We start from the raw sequence: 16279 nt of genomic DNA, 5'->3' as shown, positions 1-16279 counted from the left end.
ATACTCTTATATTTGTGTTGCTGTTTTAGGCGTGTTCTTAAAGCCACAAAGGACATCCAAAATTGTTATTAGTTTCAAGAATTTGTGTTGATACCGAAGCTGTTGTAATGTTATTGCCATTAGATTCTATATAGCTACATTAATTTTTCAACTTCTGTTATGTTACAGATGAAATTGATTTGAGCCATTATACATCAACTCAGGTTTCATCAGATTTTTGAGTGGCATTGCACTTGGAATGATTATATGGTGGTGGATGACATAACATCATCCTTTCGAGCAATAGTCAAATAAAATAATCGGGCACATTATTCTTTAAACAATAGAATTGATCTTCATAAACGTTTTGTGAACTTGTTAAGATATACTACCTTTATGGTGTATATTTTAACTCATTTCTTGTTAAAGTGCGTCTTAAATACAAAAAATTCACTTTACCTATTTTTATATAAGGGCTCCAAATTTAAAATAACATTTGTGTATAATGTCTTGATAAAAGAAATAGTTTAATATATCAATAATTATTATTTTTTTTTTCTTGTACAATTACTATATTCTATCAGGAAATTTGAAGATCTTTGGGACGGGGAGATGCTACTTTGTTGGAGAATTACTGAATTGCAAAAAGATTGACTCGATATTTCAAAGGGTTGTAAATAATATAAAAGATGATTGCAACTTGAAAATAAATGAAGATCTTCTAGAAAAATTTCTTGCCTGCACAAACACTCGGTTTCAGAGTTGTTCTTAGAGAAGCCTTGTTATATAGTTGGACTGGAATATGTTGCCAAAGCTGTCATACTCTCAAATGCACTTGACAGTGCACATAAAGCAACATTTAAATATTTAAAGAAGAAATTTAGAGATTTCAACTTAGACGATGATGTGAATAGAAAGCCTCTAATTCTTGTCTTGGATTCTGAAGTTCAGGTAAATGATTTATTTTTTGCTTTATTTAGTTATGATATACATGTGTATATAACCATAATGTTGTAAAAACAGATGTGCACTTAAGAGCGGGTGAATTAAGTGTTAGGAAATTTTCTTATTGTCAAAGGTTTAGTAATCGATTTTTTTCTCGTTTGACAGTGTAGGACAATGAGTAAATGACAGTAAATTATTGAACACATAATATTATCTTGGTTTCTTTTGTGACCAAAAGTACATCCAGTGAGTCCTCTTGCACACTTTCTTCTAACAAAAACTTTTAAGATAGCACGCCACTATTTTAGGTTAGACTACTTTAAGAAAGTACTACTTTCTTTTACAAATAATGTAATTTGATTTGGAATAAGAATAAGAAAGATATAGTGATATCAATCCAATATTATTTCAAGTGTACTTTTGAAAACCTTTCTCAATGATATGAAAATGTAATGTAAGTACTTGAAATAAGAAAAATAACTTAAAAAAAAATTCATAAATTTGTTCAAAGTTTGTTTAAGGTTTGGTAGTAGCGTTGTGTGTATATTAATCTAAAACTATGTGGTATTTATACTTCATAGACATCACTTCAGATAAGTGGCTATTGTTCCATAGACATCTCATTTTGTTGATGCAAATCTCAATCTTGAGATAAGTAGGAGACTCGTTGCAACTGGAGAGTCAGATGAGGTAAACAATAATTTTGATTTCAGTTTTTGAAGTTATGAGAATCAAATTTCCGCTCAAATATGGTTCACTTTCTTTTTTATATCTAAATCTAGTTTGCCTTTTATTTTAGGTGTGATGTTTTTTTATTTATTTTTTCTCATCCAACATTCTTCTTAGTTGGGAAGGTGAGAGATGAAAACGAAGTTAGACACCATTGAGTTTAGATGAAAAATAAGAATGTAAAAAAATATAATGTATTTAGACTTATTACAAGTCATTTTTCTACCTATTTAAACAAGCAAACTTTTATTATTTAGTAGCAATACATTGCAAATTTTAAAAGCATCATTTAAGCAAAACAATATAGCTGAGGTACTGATCGATGTTGTTGTGGATAGTTCCTACATTCAAATGTAACTAAATTTGGTGCTATTATATTGGATTGCATATGACTGATCTTATTTTCACACAATCAAAACTCTAGATCAATTAAATTAAGTTCGCTTAAAAAGAGGTAAACATTTGCTCCCACATTTGTTAGGATGATCACATCTTACACTAACTCCCGTGATTTTAACATTGTCTCGTATGGTATTGGATCTATTATTATTATTGTGAATGACATGCATGTTTTTTATTTATTATAACAAGATTGTTCGTGCCTATGCAGATGTAAATGATTCTTTCTTATGATATTTGTTTTATGAATTAAGTCAAAGTATAATTGAACAATCTCAAAATTGACAACATGCAGGATCACCACTTTGATGTTGTAACAAATGTAGTTGGATTAATTGCGGCTATTCTTGGTGATAAATTTTACCGGTGGATTGGTCCGGTAGGAGCTATTTTGCTTGCAATTTACACTATCACAAATTGGTCTCGCACTGTCATGAAAAATGCAGGTAATTCTCATCAGCATTTCAAACAAAAATAAATATGTTACACATTATATGTATATATGCATGTGAGATGAAAATGATAGATTGTCTTCAGTGCTAGTGTCATTCAAAGGCAAAGTAGTTTTTAAAACTTTAAACACCGGTTCTTTGTCAGTTTAATTTTACTAAACCAGCTGAACTTATATTAAAATTGATGCAAAATTGTGAGCCAAATCCGATTTTGAGCATCTAGCATTAGCTTTTAAAGCAATCTGTCTGTCGATAGGGGCAACAGAAGAATTAGAGAGTGATACACCAACCTCAATCTATAATTGATGCTGGTGAAAGTTTATCACAGTTGTTTCAAAAATTGATAAGAATTATATGAAGGATTAACTTTTGCTCCAGGCAAGGTCTAAAAGACAGATCTCAATAACAATAAAATGATTTAAAATTTAATATATTATATGCAATTGGTTAGCTTGTAGTTCATTTGTTTGTTATTTAAGACAAACACCCTTCACCAAAAAAAAAAAAAAAGGAAAAAAAAAGAAGCTTGTGTGCTGATTCTGATTACTGATACCACCTTTACAGTTTCACTCGTGGGACAATCTGCACCTCTTGAAGTTTTGCAGAAACTGACATATCTAGTTCTACGGCACCCTAGAATTAAACGCACTGACACAGTCCGCGCATACACATTTGGTGTTTTATATTTTGTGGAGGTACGTAGAATTACTCAGAATCAATTTATAGTCATACAAGACTAAGCCTGATTTTTTAAAAATTTAATTCGGCATGCTCTACTAGTATTTACAAAATACTGTCATACTTTATTCTTATTGCTATAAAAGAAATTTACTTACGGAATCTAGTTAGGTTTCTCTTATTTGGGTCTGATTTTGCGCAGGTAGACGTTGAACTTTCAGAAGAATTACCCTTAAAAGAAGCACATGAAATTGGAGAGTGTTACCAAAAGCTAGCTTTCAATAATGTTATTTAGCTAAAAATACATTACCGGAAGCATACTTCTATTTGACATTCTATGGGCAAATTGACCAAATTTAACTGAATTTATTATAGTGTATGATTGTTTGGTAATTAACTATAATTGTTCGGTAGTTTACCGAGAAGTGTTCCGGTTTGTGATCACACTCAAAGATCTTATGCGATCTTATGCCTCGTGATTTGGGTCTGATTTTGCGCATGTAGACATTGAACAGAAGAATTACCCCTTAAAAGAAGCACATGAAATTGGAGATACTCTACAGATAAAGCTTGAGAAACTTCTAGAAGTCGAATGGGCTTTCGTTCATTAGACTTTGAGTGTGATCACAAACCAGAGCACTCGGTTTTCAGTAAACTACCGAACAATCATAGTTAACTACCGAACAATCGTACACTAATAAATTCAGTTAAATTGTGCCAATTTGCTCATAGAATTCACATAGAAGTATGCTTTCGGTAATGTATTTTTAGCTAAATAACACTCTTGAAAGCTAGCTTTTGATAACAATCATCTTTTCAGAGGAGTTCTATGAGCAATCACCATAATTTTACTGATCGATATGAAGTTTAGTGGATACATGTATTTCTCGTTTGCCAATGCATGTATTGAGAATTATAAAGCCGGAAAATATAAATCATGTGAAAAACACGGTTTCAATTTGCAGCCATAGTTCTAATCATAGTTTTAAATGCAACTAACTTTTGTGAATGTCACTAACTGTTGTGGCCAACCACATTGATGCAGCATATTGATTAGTATTTATTATACAAATGTTTAACTTTGTTTTGTGTGTCAATTCCTCAATTTTTGGGAGAAAAATATTTTGATCAATTCCTCAAACGTTGTGTCCAACTGTTTTATTATTATTTATTATTCTTATTTATTTATTTAATTATTTATTAATAAAATTAATTCATATAATAATACATAAAACAGTAAAAAAATAATAACTATTTTTAATTTAATTATTTATTAAAATATTAACAATTACATAAAACAGAAAAAGAATTAAATAAATTTTTAAAAAGTCTTTGGGAAGTCGCATCTCCAGCCAGCAACTTCCTACTAGGAGAAAAAAAACTGAAAAAAAATTGTCTTTTAGCCGGTCGGTTTTTGCAGTTGTTTTTCTCATCATTGTTGTTGGTCTGGCTATCGGAATCGGTTGCTTGACTGCTTGATAATTGTTACAGTTTTTCGTCAAGAGTTGTTATGTGTTGCTGGCCACTCTGCATAACAGTGCAGAATTCAACAATAATTTTCTCGCTGCACAACTTTGAAAAACCGCGGTTCTGACAAAAATTTGCATTTTTGCGTGGAGATTGTTTGAAGATAAATTACCAATTAGAATGGAATTGTGGAGGAGAGGGGTGATACGAGACATTCATCAACAACCTTGCGTTTGGTGCTATAATGAAATTAAAACCATAAATCATTTGTTTGCTACATGCAGTAGAGTGTTTGAAGTGTGGCTCCTTGTTGGCAAATGGTTGGAATGGCATGACACTGATTGCTTGTAGTTGCAGCAGCATGTTTGCAACAGCTTGCTTGTTGCTAACATGAGAGTGGAAGTGGTTATCAACTTCCTGGAGTTTAATTTGGCCTTCAAAGGAAAATGTGTATATTATAAAATTAGAGGGCATCGGTGTTCATTTTAATATACCTATTTATTATTATCATTTTTATTTTTGTTATAAATAAACTAAAATAGTTAAAATTTATAAATATTATTTGACAAAAGATTGATTAAATTTCTCTTAAAATATTATATTTATACTTTCTTTCTCAACTTAATTTATAAAGCTTTTAAAAAAATAATAATCAAATGGAATAGTCCAGCCCAATTTAGGTACAAAGCCCAATATAAACCTAGTTAGAAAGTTAAAAACCCTAGAGAACAACAATCTATTCTATCTCCTCTGATTCTCACCGACTTAAATTCTGATTACAGTTTTTGTAAGAATGGAGAAATCGGTTCCTTTTCAGTCTGAGAAAAACAAATACGTTAAAATGGAAAAATAGAGTTTAAGGGGTCTGAAATGGAAACTAAAAAATGCCATCGAAAGTAGTAGTAGTAGTAATAATAACAATAATAACAATAATAATAATAATAATAATAATAATAATAATAATAATAATAATAATAATTTCTTATTTCATTTGGTTTAAGAATGTTTCATCACAATTAATTTAAAATTTTTTAACTAATGATTGATTGATGCAAAAGAAGAAGACGATGATTCCCTTTTATTCTCTAAGTTTATGAAATTGACTATTATATAATTAAGAAATTAAACATACACCGTTGACATTTCTCTGCAATTATTTTTTTATTGTACATGTAGAAAACGTCCACACCAATAATTGTCTTAATCGATGGTTAAAATTGGTTGAAACTAAAAAGTATAACTAAGAAATTAAATAGACTATAATATTGGCTATTATATGTATTATGACGAAAAGTGGTGGTGCGGGTAGTGGTAGGCCTACATAGTCTAGCCCATAACATTAGCCCAGTTCCCACTTGGAAACTTAAAAATCCTATATACAATCATCCATCCATCCTTCGTTCATCTGCTCTATCTCTCAAAACAAATGTGTTAAATTTCAAAATCTGATCCCACATCTAGAAACAAAAGATATCGATTCTAATCTGATCCCACGAGTCTCCTACTTTACTTGACTAGCTAACAACAAAAGATATCGATTTTCATTTTGTTGATGTAAATCTCAATCTTGAGATAAGTAGGAGACTCGTTGCAACTGGAGAGTTAGAAGAGGTAAACAACAATAATTTTGATTTCAGTTTTTGAAGTTATGAGAATCAAATTTCCGCTCAAATATGGTTCATTTTCTTCTTTATATCTAAATCTAGTTTGGAGTTATTGGAGTTTGAAGGGAGGCTGAATACTATTTTGAAAAAGGGTAAAATTTATCAAATTCACTTTATTTTCCCATGTTTGTGGTTACATTTTTCTTACAATCAGTATGATTGTAGCATTTACACTTTTTCCTTACAATTTCCCATGTACTGATTTTATTCCGTGTTGTTTAACAATTTTTGTGTTGTTTATTAGTAAAAAAAATTCTCAAAGCAAGTGTTTGGCAAGAATTTGAAGAGATAGAAGATTTATACACTCAAGCTAATTCAAAATTTCTACGAACTAAGTTGTCCAGAGTATGTATACAAAAGCACAATTTCTCCTTGTGACACACCCCATGATTTGCCCATCAAAAGTGGTGGTTGTTGGCGTCTCTTCAATATGAAGCAATAGAATCCGGGTCAGGTTTTTATCAACCTTAAATGGGAGTTTGTCCGGAGACAACTTTTATTCAAGCTAGGAAGCAAATTAGGTACATATGATATGTATATTTGTTACTATATTATTTATTTATTTATTTATTTTTCTAATACAATTCTCATTTGCAGTAAAATTCTACTGAAAATTGCCTCTTACTAAAGATGGCCTCAGTAGTCGAAATAGATGATGACATATTTTGGGAGTGAAAATTTTGTTCATACATCGGTTTAATGTTTAGAGATGACATTGTATTCGTATAAAAGAATATAATTCAAATTCTATATAGAAAAATTATAAAAATATCATCAGTATCGTCATTATTAATAAGTAATTCTATTTTTTTTTTTACAATAAAAAATAAAATTAGTTCATATTTTCTTATTGTCCTAGAATATCATCAGGATCATCATTATTAATAAGTAATTCTATACAAAAAACAATTTTTCTCAACACGAATGATATACAAAATTTTATATTTTTAATTATATAATTTAATTAAAAAGTTTTTAATTATATAATTTAATTAAAAAGAGTTCTACTGTTTAATTAAAAATTAATATGTTTTGATACTATTAAATTAAATCACTAATAGTTTAATAATATGTTATGTACGAATAAGGTTGATCATATTTTAAATTTAACAACATTAAATTTTTGCTTATTTTTTTAAGGAGTAAATCAACAAATTAATCCTCCAAATTAAAATTTACAAAATAACAAAAATATCTCTAAAATATGTTACATTTATAAAAAAAATATAATATCATTATATCCTTTTGTTTTTAAAGAACATAAGGTGACACATTAATTATATACATTTCAATCCATGTAAATGTCATATTAATGATGTGTAATAGAGACCATTTTATTTTATACAAAATAATTTGAAAGTTCAGTGATTGATTGTAGGACTATATATGGTTCACTATCTAAATAAAAATGGACCAAATTGAGGAACCAATTTAAAACAAGTTTTAATTCGGTCATAATTGGTTTTGAATTGATTTTAAAAATGATCAGTTTATAAATTAATTTATTAACATATATATGAACTACATTTAAATTAAACATGCCTAATAAAAAAATTCAAACAGGCCTGAATTTTAAAAAGTATTTGCTAATTTTCATAATAATGTAAACGAAGCTTTAATTAGAAAAAAAAGGCTAAAGTTAGAGTAAAATTTATCTTCAAACATCGGTTTAGTGGTAATAGATGACATTGTATTTGCAAAGAATATACTTCAAATTCTATATAGAAAAATTATAAAAATATTATCAGTATCATCGTCATTAATAAATAATTTTATTTTTTTTACAACAAAAAAACAAAATTAGTGCTGGTTTCTTATTCTCCTAGAATATTATTACACACTTCTTTAAATATATGACCATTTGAATAAACAACGAGGATTAAGAAAAAATTTAACATTAAGCAGCAAATCTTAAAAGATTTTAAGGCAGCTGTGGATATGTGGCACACAATTTATAATATATTGATAATTCTAAAGAGCAGAATCTGAATGATTTTGATTATATGATATTTCTTTAAGGTTTTGTTGATATTTTAAAAGATGCATACCAAATTGTGTTTAAAATTTTTAAACTGAAGAACATTTCAATTACCGAATGGTTGCCATTACTTTGCCAAACTAGAAGCTCAACTACGCATTATGTGTTTTCTCTGTTCATGAGACATTTGGATGGTGTGGAGAGAGACATTTGTATGGTGTGGAGATGACAAATTTAGACAGAGCGGGTAAGGCCACCAAGCGACCTCCCTAAAAAAACAAAATTTTTTACTTAAGAAAAGACCTCAAATATTTTTTTATCTATGAGAAAGGCATCGGATTTTAATATTTTTAAAACTAATTTTGATAAAATTTTATATAAATTAAATAAAATATTTTGTTTTTATTACAAATTATTTAATACTTATCTCAGTACAACTAAATTGGTTAATTAAAACAGTAGAGATGAGAGAAATATTAATTATAAATTGAATAATCATGGGATAAAAGGTGAGTACATCATTAATATGAGAAATACTAGTTATAAATGGAGAGATCATGAGATAAATAGTGAACATATTGTTAACATGAGTTACTTGAGTGCTACAATATATACACATGCTTTTCTTATTCAACTAAAATATGGAAAATTTTACATGAGTGTAACCGTTGAAATGTCTTATTTCATTATTTGAAAAATATAGAGAAAATAGATTTGAAAATATCATTAATTTTGTTAAACAAAATTTATATAATTATTAAATAAAATATTAATAATTTATTTATTAAATTTTGAAAATGCCTTATCTAATAATTTCGCTTTAGGCCTCATAATGTGTTGGGCCGGCCCATAATTTAGATGATTGGAAAGATGCTCTTAGAGCCAATCCATCTATATTGAAATTATTTCTTCATCATTTTTATCTCCCGGTGGTAGGCTCGCGTGAAACTAAAATAAGTTCTGAAGCATATTCAATAGTAACCGATATTCAAAACATTTCAAAAGAGTTTGAAATAGAATTTGATTTGATTTCCAAAAAAGTAAGTATATGTAATATATTAGTAAAATTTATTGGACTCTTATATTTTCTTCAAATTCATGTATGATGACTTTATCAATTTTTCTTTGATTAGATAACAACAAAAGCCATTAATTCTATTTTTGCTGCCGGGGCTTTCAACCTAGACATAAGCAAAAGGCTTATTGCAAATGGCGAGATACACAAGGTAATTAACAATAATTTTCATTTAAATTCTTATGGCAAGCGATACTTTAACTTCACACAGTACTACTTGTTTTCATATATATATATATATATATATACACACGATTATGAGGATCAATGTTCTTTTTGAGGTTATGGGGATCAAATTTCAACTAGTATATGGTTTGTTTTCTTTTTTTAAACTAAAATTGATTGGTCATTTTATTTTAGGTGTCATGTTTTTAGCTAACAAGTGTAGTTGGACACCATTGAGCTTATATGAAAAATAAGAATGTAAAAAAAATATAATATATTTAGACTTAGTTTCCTTCTCATTATCTAGTTGTTTTTATGAGATCATTTGCTACCTATTTATACAAGTAGACTTTAAAAAAACTTAAGCATTTGCTATCTATTTATACAAACAAACTTAAATCATTTAAAAGTAAAGTATTATTAAAATAATTTAAACATCAAAAGTTTTAAGGAGTTATACGCCTACAATGACATAAGCATAAGTTAAGTGAGGCTTTTTCTCTCCATCAAGTTATTAGTTATCGTTTTCTACTTGTATTATCTTTTATAATTTTAAGTTTTACAAATAAATCTAATTCATCAATATCTTTGAGTTGTCCTTGTATTTTAAATAACATTTAAGGTTAATGCAATTTTCTTTTCATTTTTTATTAACCAATGATAAATTTATCTATAGCTCCATTTTGTGATTCAATAAAAGTTTAATTTTTTTTCGTTGTTGTTGTAATTTTGCATAGTCTTATTCATATTTTCGAGTTGACATTTATATATATATGAAAATAGAAGCAACAAAATTAAAAATAAATATTATAATATAAGAACCTGATCGACAATATATTATTTGAAATAAAAATTTATTCTAATTTATGCTCCAGCTAAATAAAAATGGTTGATCATGCTACAATTAAAGTATAATATATTATTGGACTTCTGTATAATATAAAAATTAAAGTAAAAATTTTTTTTTGATAAAACATAAAACAAGAGATTTACGTGTCTCTTTCTCAGAACGACTTTCTGCATTACTTTTTGAAATATTTGAATATAATTAAAGAATTTTGTAAAAAAAAATTACACCGATTAAATTCATAAAAAGAATTGTGAGAAATAGTATGTTTGCATTTACTTTTGCTAGTGACAAAAATGACTCTAACTTAATTTATCATGTAAGAGTGGTTTGCCTCAAAAATAGATTGTAATTTTTTTTTTTTTTTTTTGTAAAATGGGTTCTAACAATTTTCAATATAAATTAAAGTATATCTTGAATCACTTTTAGAAATTTTTTAACTCTAACCACTACAAATACAAATATTGTCTCTTATAAATAAATTTAATTGTCATCTTTATTTTTATGACTAAATTATAATTTAAATGATGTTAGTTTGATGGGAAAAAAAAAAACATGTATTTTATTTTGAATTGACAGCAATCAAGTTCCTATTTTATTCATAAAAACAAGAATAATCGTGAATTATTACTTTTGAAGTATATCGTCAACTATTGTTAAAATTTCTTATAGTTTTTAAATATTGGTTCACGATAGACAATTTATAAAGGTGATTAAAAATAAAACTCATTTTCTATCTTAGAAAAAAAAAATAGTAAACTTTTTTCGTCAAACGTAATTTTTTAATTTTTACGCTTAAATATACAATTGGTCCTTACAATTACTCTATTTTTATTTTTCCACAGTTTTTATTATTTTTTTGTCTTTGTAATTTTTTTGTTTTTTATCCTTGCCTTTTTGTTTTAGTCTATATAAGTTAGTTTTAATTGGAACAAATCACTGCAATAAATATAATATTTAATTTTAATCTTTCAATTATTATAAATATAAAGAATTGCAAAGACCAATTTAAAAAAAACTAATTTTTTTTAAAAAAGAAAAATTTACAAAGAAATAACGATACGTACATGAATTGAAAAAAAACATATTTAACTATTTGCATAGACCAATTATATTTAAACCTAGTTTTTAACTTATTGTTAGATGCCTTTTTACCTAAATATCAAAATATTAATTATATTATTTACATTAAAATCCCTTTATCCAAAATCAACACATAAAATGTAAAAAAAAGAATGGTGTAGAACATACAAGATGGGAAGCACGAATGATGATAACAAAATACTCTGCTATGTAAAATTGTACTCATGAATTGCAAAAAGCAACGGTCATGTGTGAACGGATATCAGGGGACAATACATTGTACGTGTCACGTGACAAGTCTGATATTCATTTATCCGTACGCACCACCTTCCTCCCAACGGTCATATTTCACCGACATCCAACAACGGTCATATATTCCCTCGTCTATTCACCGTTAGATCTTTATCAAATGGCTTAGAATCACACCGTTGTTCCTTTTCCTTTTACAAAAGCATGCCGTCATCTTATTTTCCATGTTGGTAAATCAACCCACTCGTAGGCCCATAACAAAAAACCTATACACAATGATGGAGACATCCCTTCAATGAACATCAACAATATCATCCACCAACAACAGCAAGAGAATGGAGGGAAGCTATAGTTCTATTGTTTAAGTGTTTTTCTTTTGGGTAAGTAAGTAAGTAAGTGAGTGCACGCAACAAAAACAAAAACGGTTGTAACTAACTTAATGCAAATGCAAATTTAGAGAGGTTGGATTTTGTAACGGCTTTTGCGTTGCATGCGGTAATTGGTTGCAAATTGCAATGACGAAGTTGTTCAACGTTTCCACTGCAGCTACTAATATGGGTTTCAATATTTCTCAGGAATTCTTCTTCTTCTTCTTCAGCCACAAATTCCAAGGTGTATGTTTCTATTTCTCTTCCCTTTTTCTTATTCTTCTTAATTTCACAACAACAACACACCGATATCCAATGAACTTTGTTTGAATCTTTTTGGAATCCGATGATCTTTTTTTGTTTGTGAGCTAGGTTGTTGTTTTGATTTGTTAATCTCAAAATTCTTTCATTCTTTTCTGCATATAATAACTTCATATTCTTTTGTTGTTATATAATTATTACTATTACTGCCACTCACAATTACATTCACATTCACAATTCACAGTAACAGATTCAATTCATTCATATATAGGAACACTTTTGTTTGAATTTGTAAAGAAAGAAAAAACAATACAGTTTGATTGGATTTGTTTTTGGAATTTATACATTCATCGGATTCCTTTTTTTTAATCGGACATTATTGAAATTGAAACAATGTTTTCACACACACACATAGATTGTTGTCATCACACACTGCATTTTCTCTCCTTTTTTTGTAACATACACATGCAAATTGAGTTTTAGGGGAAACAAAAACAAAACCAAAATTTCTTCCACATTTGATCAAGTTATTACTTATTGCTAAATTGGGTGATCTTGCATCTCCCCGGGGAACCTCTATAAGCCGCATTTGACTTGACAATGTGATATTGTTATTTGGTGGTGAAAGAGCTTTTGACTTGACAATGTGATATTTGAAATTGACTCAAAAATTGTTATGGTTAGTTTCTACTCACTAAACTCAAATGTTAATAAATTTGGTGTTGCTATACTCGATTGAATGACTTTTATTTTCTCATAAATTAAAACTCTAGATCAATTGAGTTTGTTAAAAAGGAGACAATCATTTGTTGCGCTCACATTTTAATAGGATAGTCGCATCCTAGATTAACCTTGGTGACATGAACACTATCCAATAGAAGTGTATAACATTATCAAAAAGTGCATAACAACCAAGCTAGAAGTGACTATAATATTTTGAAATGAGTTGAGTTAAATAGTTTGTTTATAGAGTCGGGTCCAACAACTAAACCCAATAGAAAACAAAAAATTATAAAGAAAATAGAAATAAGAAAATGTACCCCTACAAAACCTTATTGGTATTTTTTTATGACCTGTTTTAGTTTTTATTTTACTGAACTTTTAACTTTGGTCTTGTATTGTTTCTCAAAATATAATATATATATATGTGGTCTTTTTTTACTTGTTAGACTTTTTTTACATGTAAAGCTGATGACAATTGTATCAAAAATTATGAAGTAGATGAAGATGACAATTTAGAAATTGTTAACCCTTCAAAGAATATAGTGGAAGTGAAGACATAAGTTGTGAATTTTTTTTTATGCTCTGAGTCTAAATCAAAGGCCTTCGAAGATTGTTATATTAGCCGGTGGAAAACTATGGAGTGTTACCTCGAGGGAATACTTCAATTAGGGATAGCAAATGAAGTACTTGGAGCTTTATAAAATGCTCAATTCTATTTCAAAAAAGGAAAAGTTATTGACTTTCTCTTTAATGTTAGGTACGGTTGTAGCATTTATCTTGATTCATAAATTTTATTTATTCTTACTAATTTATCATTTTTGTATTATAAGGAAAATTGTTTCTTAAAACAAGTCTCTCAGCAGAATCCTAAACCCTAAACCCTAATCAGAAGTTCAATATGTGAAGAAGGTTTTAAATGAAAAAGCCCAAGTGTAGAGTAATGTGCAAGGTTACCCTTCACACATATTTTGGAGATTTACTTCAAATGCAACTTTCAGAAAACAAAAATGTGAAGAAAGCAACTTAACATTGAAAGAAGATAGTTGGAAAAACCCATTAAGTTGTCCCAAGGAAGTAAGTGTTGGTGAGAACAAAGAGAGAAGATCTAAAAGCACAATCTCTTCAATGTGTTGGCATTGTCTTCCCTCAGAAGTGTCAGAGTCCGGATCACTTAATGTACTTGACACTAACCAAACAGGACCCAATTTAGATTGGGGACCTAAAACAAAATTCTGATTTTGTTTTGCAGGTGTGCTTGACATCCACTAAGCACTCATGGTATTTGGATAGCGGATGTTCGAAGCACATGACAGGGGACAAATCCAAATTCCTGTCCTTGACATTAAAGGAAGGAGGCTTTGTCAAATATGGAGACAACAATAGAGGAAAAATTATTGGAATTGGTGACATAGGCAATGAGTCAACTACAGTGATTAAGAATGTATTATATGTTGAAGGACTCAAGCATAACTTGCTAAGCATAAGTCAGCTTTGTGATAAAGGCTTTCAAGTAAGCTTCTCATCCCAATCATGCATCATTGAACATAAGGATGACAAAAACATAAAGCTGATTGGTAACAGAATTAACAACATCTACATGTTGGATTTCAATTCTGTACCAAGTGCTGTATGTTGCTTGTTATCAAACCAAGATGAAACATGGCTGTGGCATAAACGCATTGCTCATATTCATATTAATCACTTGAATAAGCTTGTTAGCAAACAGCTAGTAATAGGACTCCCCAATAGGAAGTTTTCTAAGGATAGATTGTGTGATTCAGGTGAGAAGAGTAAACTGGTTAAGACTCCATTTCCCTCTATAGATTTGGTTAGAACAAATAGAGTTTTACAACTAGTTCACATGGACCTTTTCGGACCTGCCCAAGTTAAGAGTTTAGGTGGAAACCTGTATGGATATGTGCTGGTTGATGATTATTCTAGATTCACATGGACTTACTTTTTAGCTCATAAAAGTGATACATTCTCTGTTTTCAAAAAGTTTGCTGCTTTAGTACAAAATGAGAATGATTTGAAAATTGTTTCAATAAAAAGTGATCATGGAGGTGAATTCCAAAATGATATTTTTCAAAATTATTGTGAATCAAATGGAATCAACCACATCTATTCAGCCCCTAGGACACCACAGCAGAATGAGGTAGTGGAGAGGAAAAATAGATCCCTAGAAGAGTTAGCTAGGACCATGCTTAAGGATTCCAACCTACCTAAGTACTTTTGGGCAGATGCAATTAGTACAGCCACTCATATTGTGAATAGAGTACTGATTAGACCACTTCTTAAGAAAACACCCTATGAGCTTTACAAGGGTAGAAAACCAAACCTGTCCTACTTAGAATCTTTGGTTGTAAGTGATTTGTTTTGAATAATGGCAAGAAACACCTAGGAAAGTTTGACCCTAAGGCAGATGAAGGAATCTTTCTAGGATACTCCCAAACTAGTAAAGCCTATAGAATCTACAACAAAAGAACAAAAACCATAGAAGAGTCAGTTCATGTAAAGTTTGATGAATCTTTTACAGAAAACTTGAACAAAACTCCTTCTAAGGTTAATGATATTTTGGATGATGTTGTAGAATCTGAACCCCTAGAACAACCTATAGCTGATCCTCCAACTAGTGCAGACCCTATAGAACCTATAGAAACCAGTGAGTTACCTAAGGAATGGAGATTCAATAGAAACCACCCCTTAGACAACATCATAGGTGACATCTCTAGAGGTGTGTCAACTAGAGGAAACCTTAGAGAGTTCTGCAACCTCACAGCCTTTGTGTCTCAGATTGAACCTAAGAACATTAAGGAAGCCCTTTTAGATAGTGAGTGGATACTTGCTATGCAAGAGGAGTTAAACCAGTTTGAGAGGAACAAAGTGTGGAACTTGGTACCTAGGCCAGAGGGTAAGCATGTTATAGGAACTAGGTGGGTGTTCAGAAATAAGTTAGATGAGAATGGTGTGATAACTAGGAATAAGGCCAGATTAGTTGCAAAGGGTTATAGTCAAGAGGAGGGAATAGACTTTGATGAGACCTATGCCCCTGTAGCTAGACTAGAAGCCATAAGGATTTTGTTGGCCTATGCATGTATCATGGACTTCAATCTATATCAAATGGATGTGAAGAGTGCATTTCTTAATGGAGACCTACAAGAGGAAGTTTTTGTGAGCCAAACACCAGGTTTTGAAAATCCAGATTTTCCTAACCATG

The 16279-nt window shown here is 29.5% G+C and overlaps 1 protein-coding gene across 1 annotated transcript; it reads left to right on the top strand.

The window, feature by feature from the left end:
• Positions 1–693: 693 nt before the first annotated feature.
• LOC101503009 (metal tolerance protein 4-like) lies at positions 694–4196 on the top strand (the record flags this gene model as incomplete). Its single annotated transcript, XM_027336975.2, has 4 exons — positions 694–930; positions 2348–2498; positions 3069–3199; positions 3385–4196. Coding segments are annotated over 4 exons (612 nt in total), but the record flags the coding sequence as incomplete, so codon positions are not given.
• Positions 4197–16279: the final 12083 nt, after the last annotated feature.

This window comes from Cicer arietinum, chromosome 7, assembly GCF_000331145.2.
Source record: "Cicer arietinum cultivar CDC Frontier isolate Library 1 chromosome 7, Cicar.CDCFrontier_v2.0, whole genome shotgun sequence".
NCBI classification, from domain to species: domain Eukaryota; kingdom Viridiplantae; phylum Streptophyta; class Magnoliopsida; order Fabales; family Fabaceae; genus Cicer; species Cicer arietinum.
Note: the sequence above shows the minus strand (reverse complement) of the source record. Positions and strands in the feature narration are given on the sequence as shown.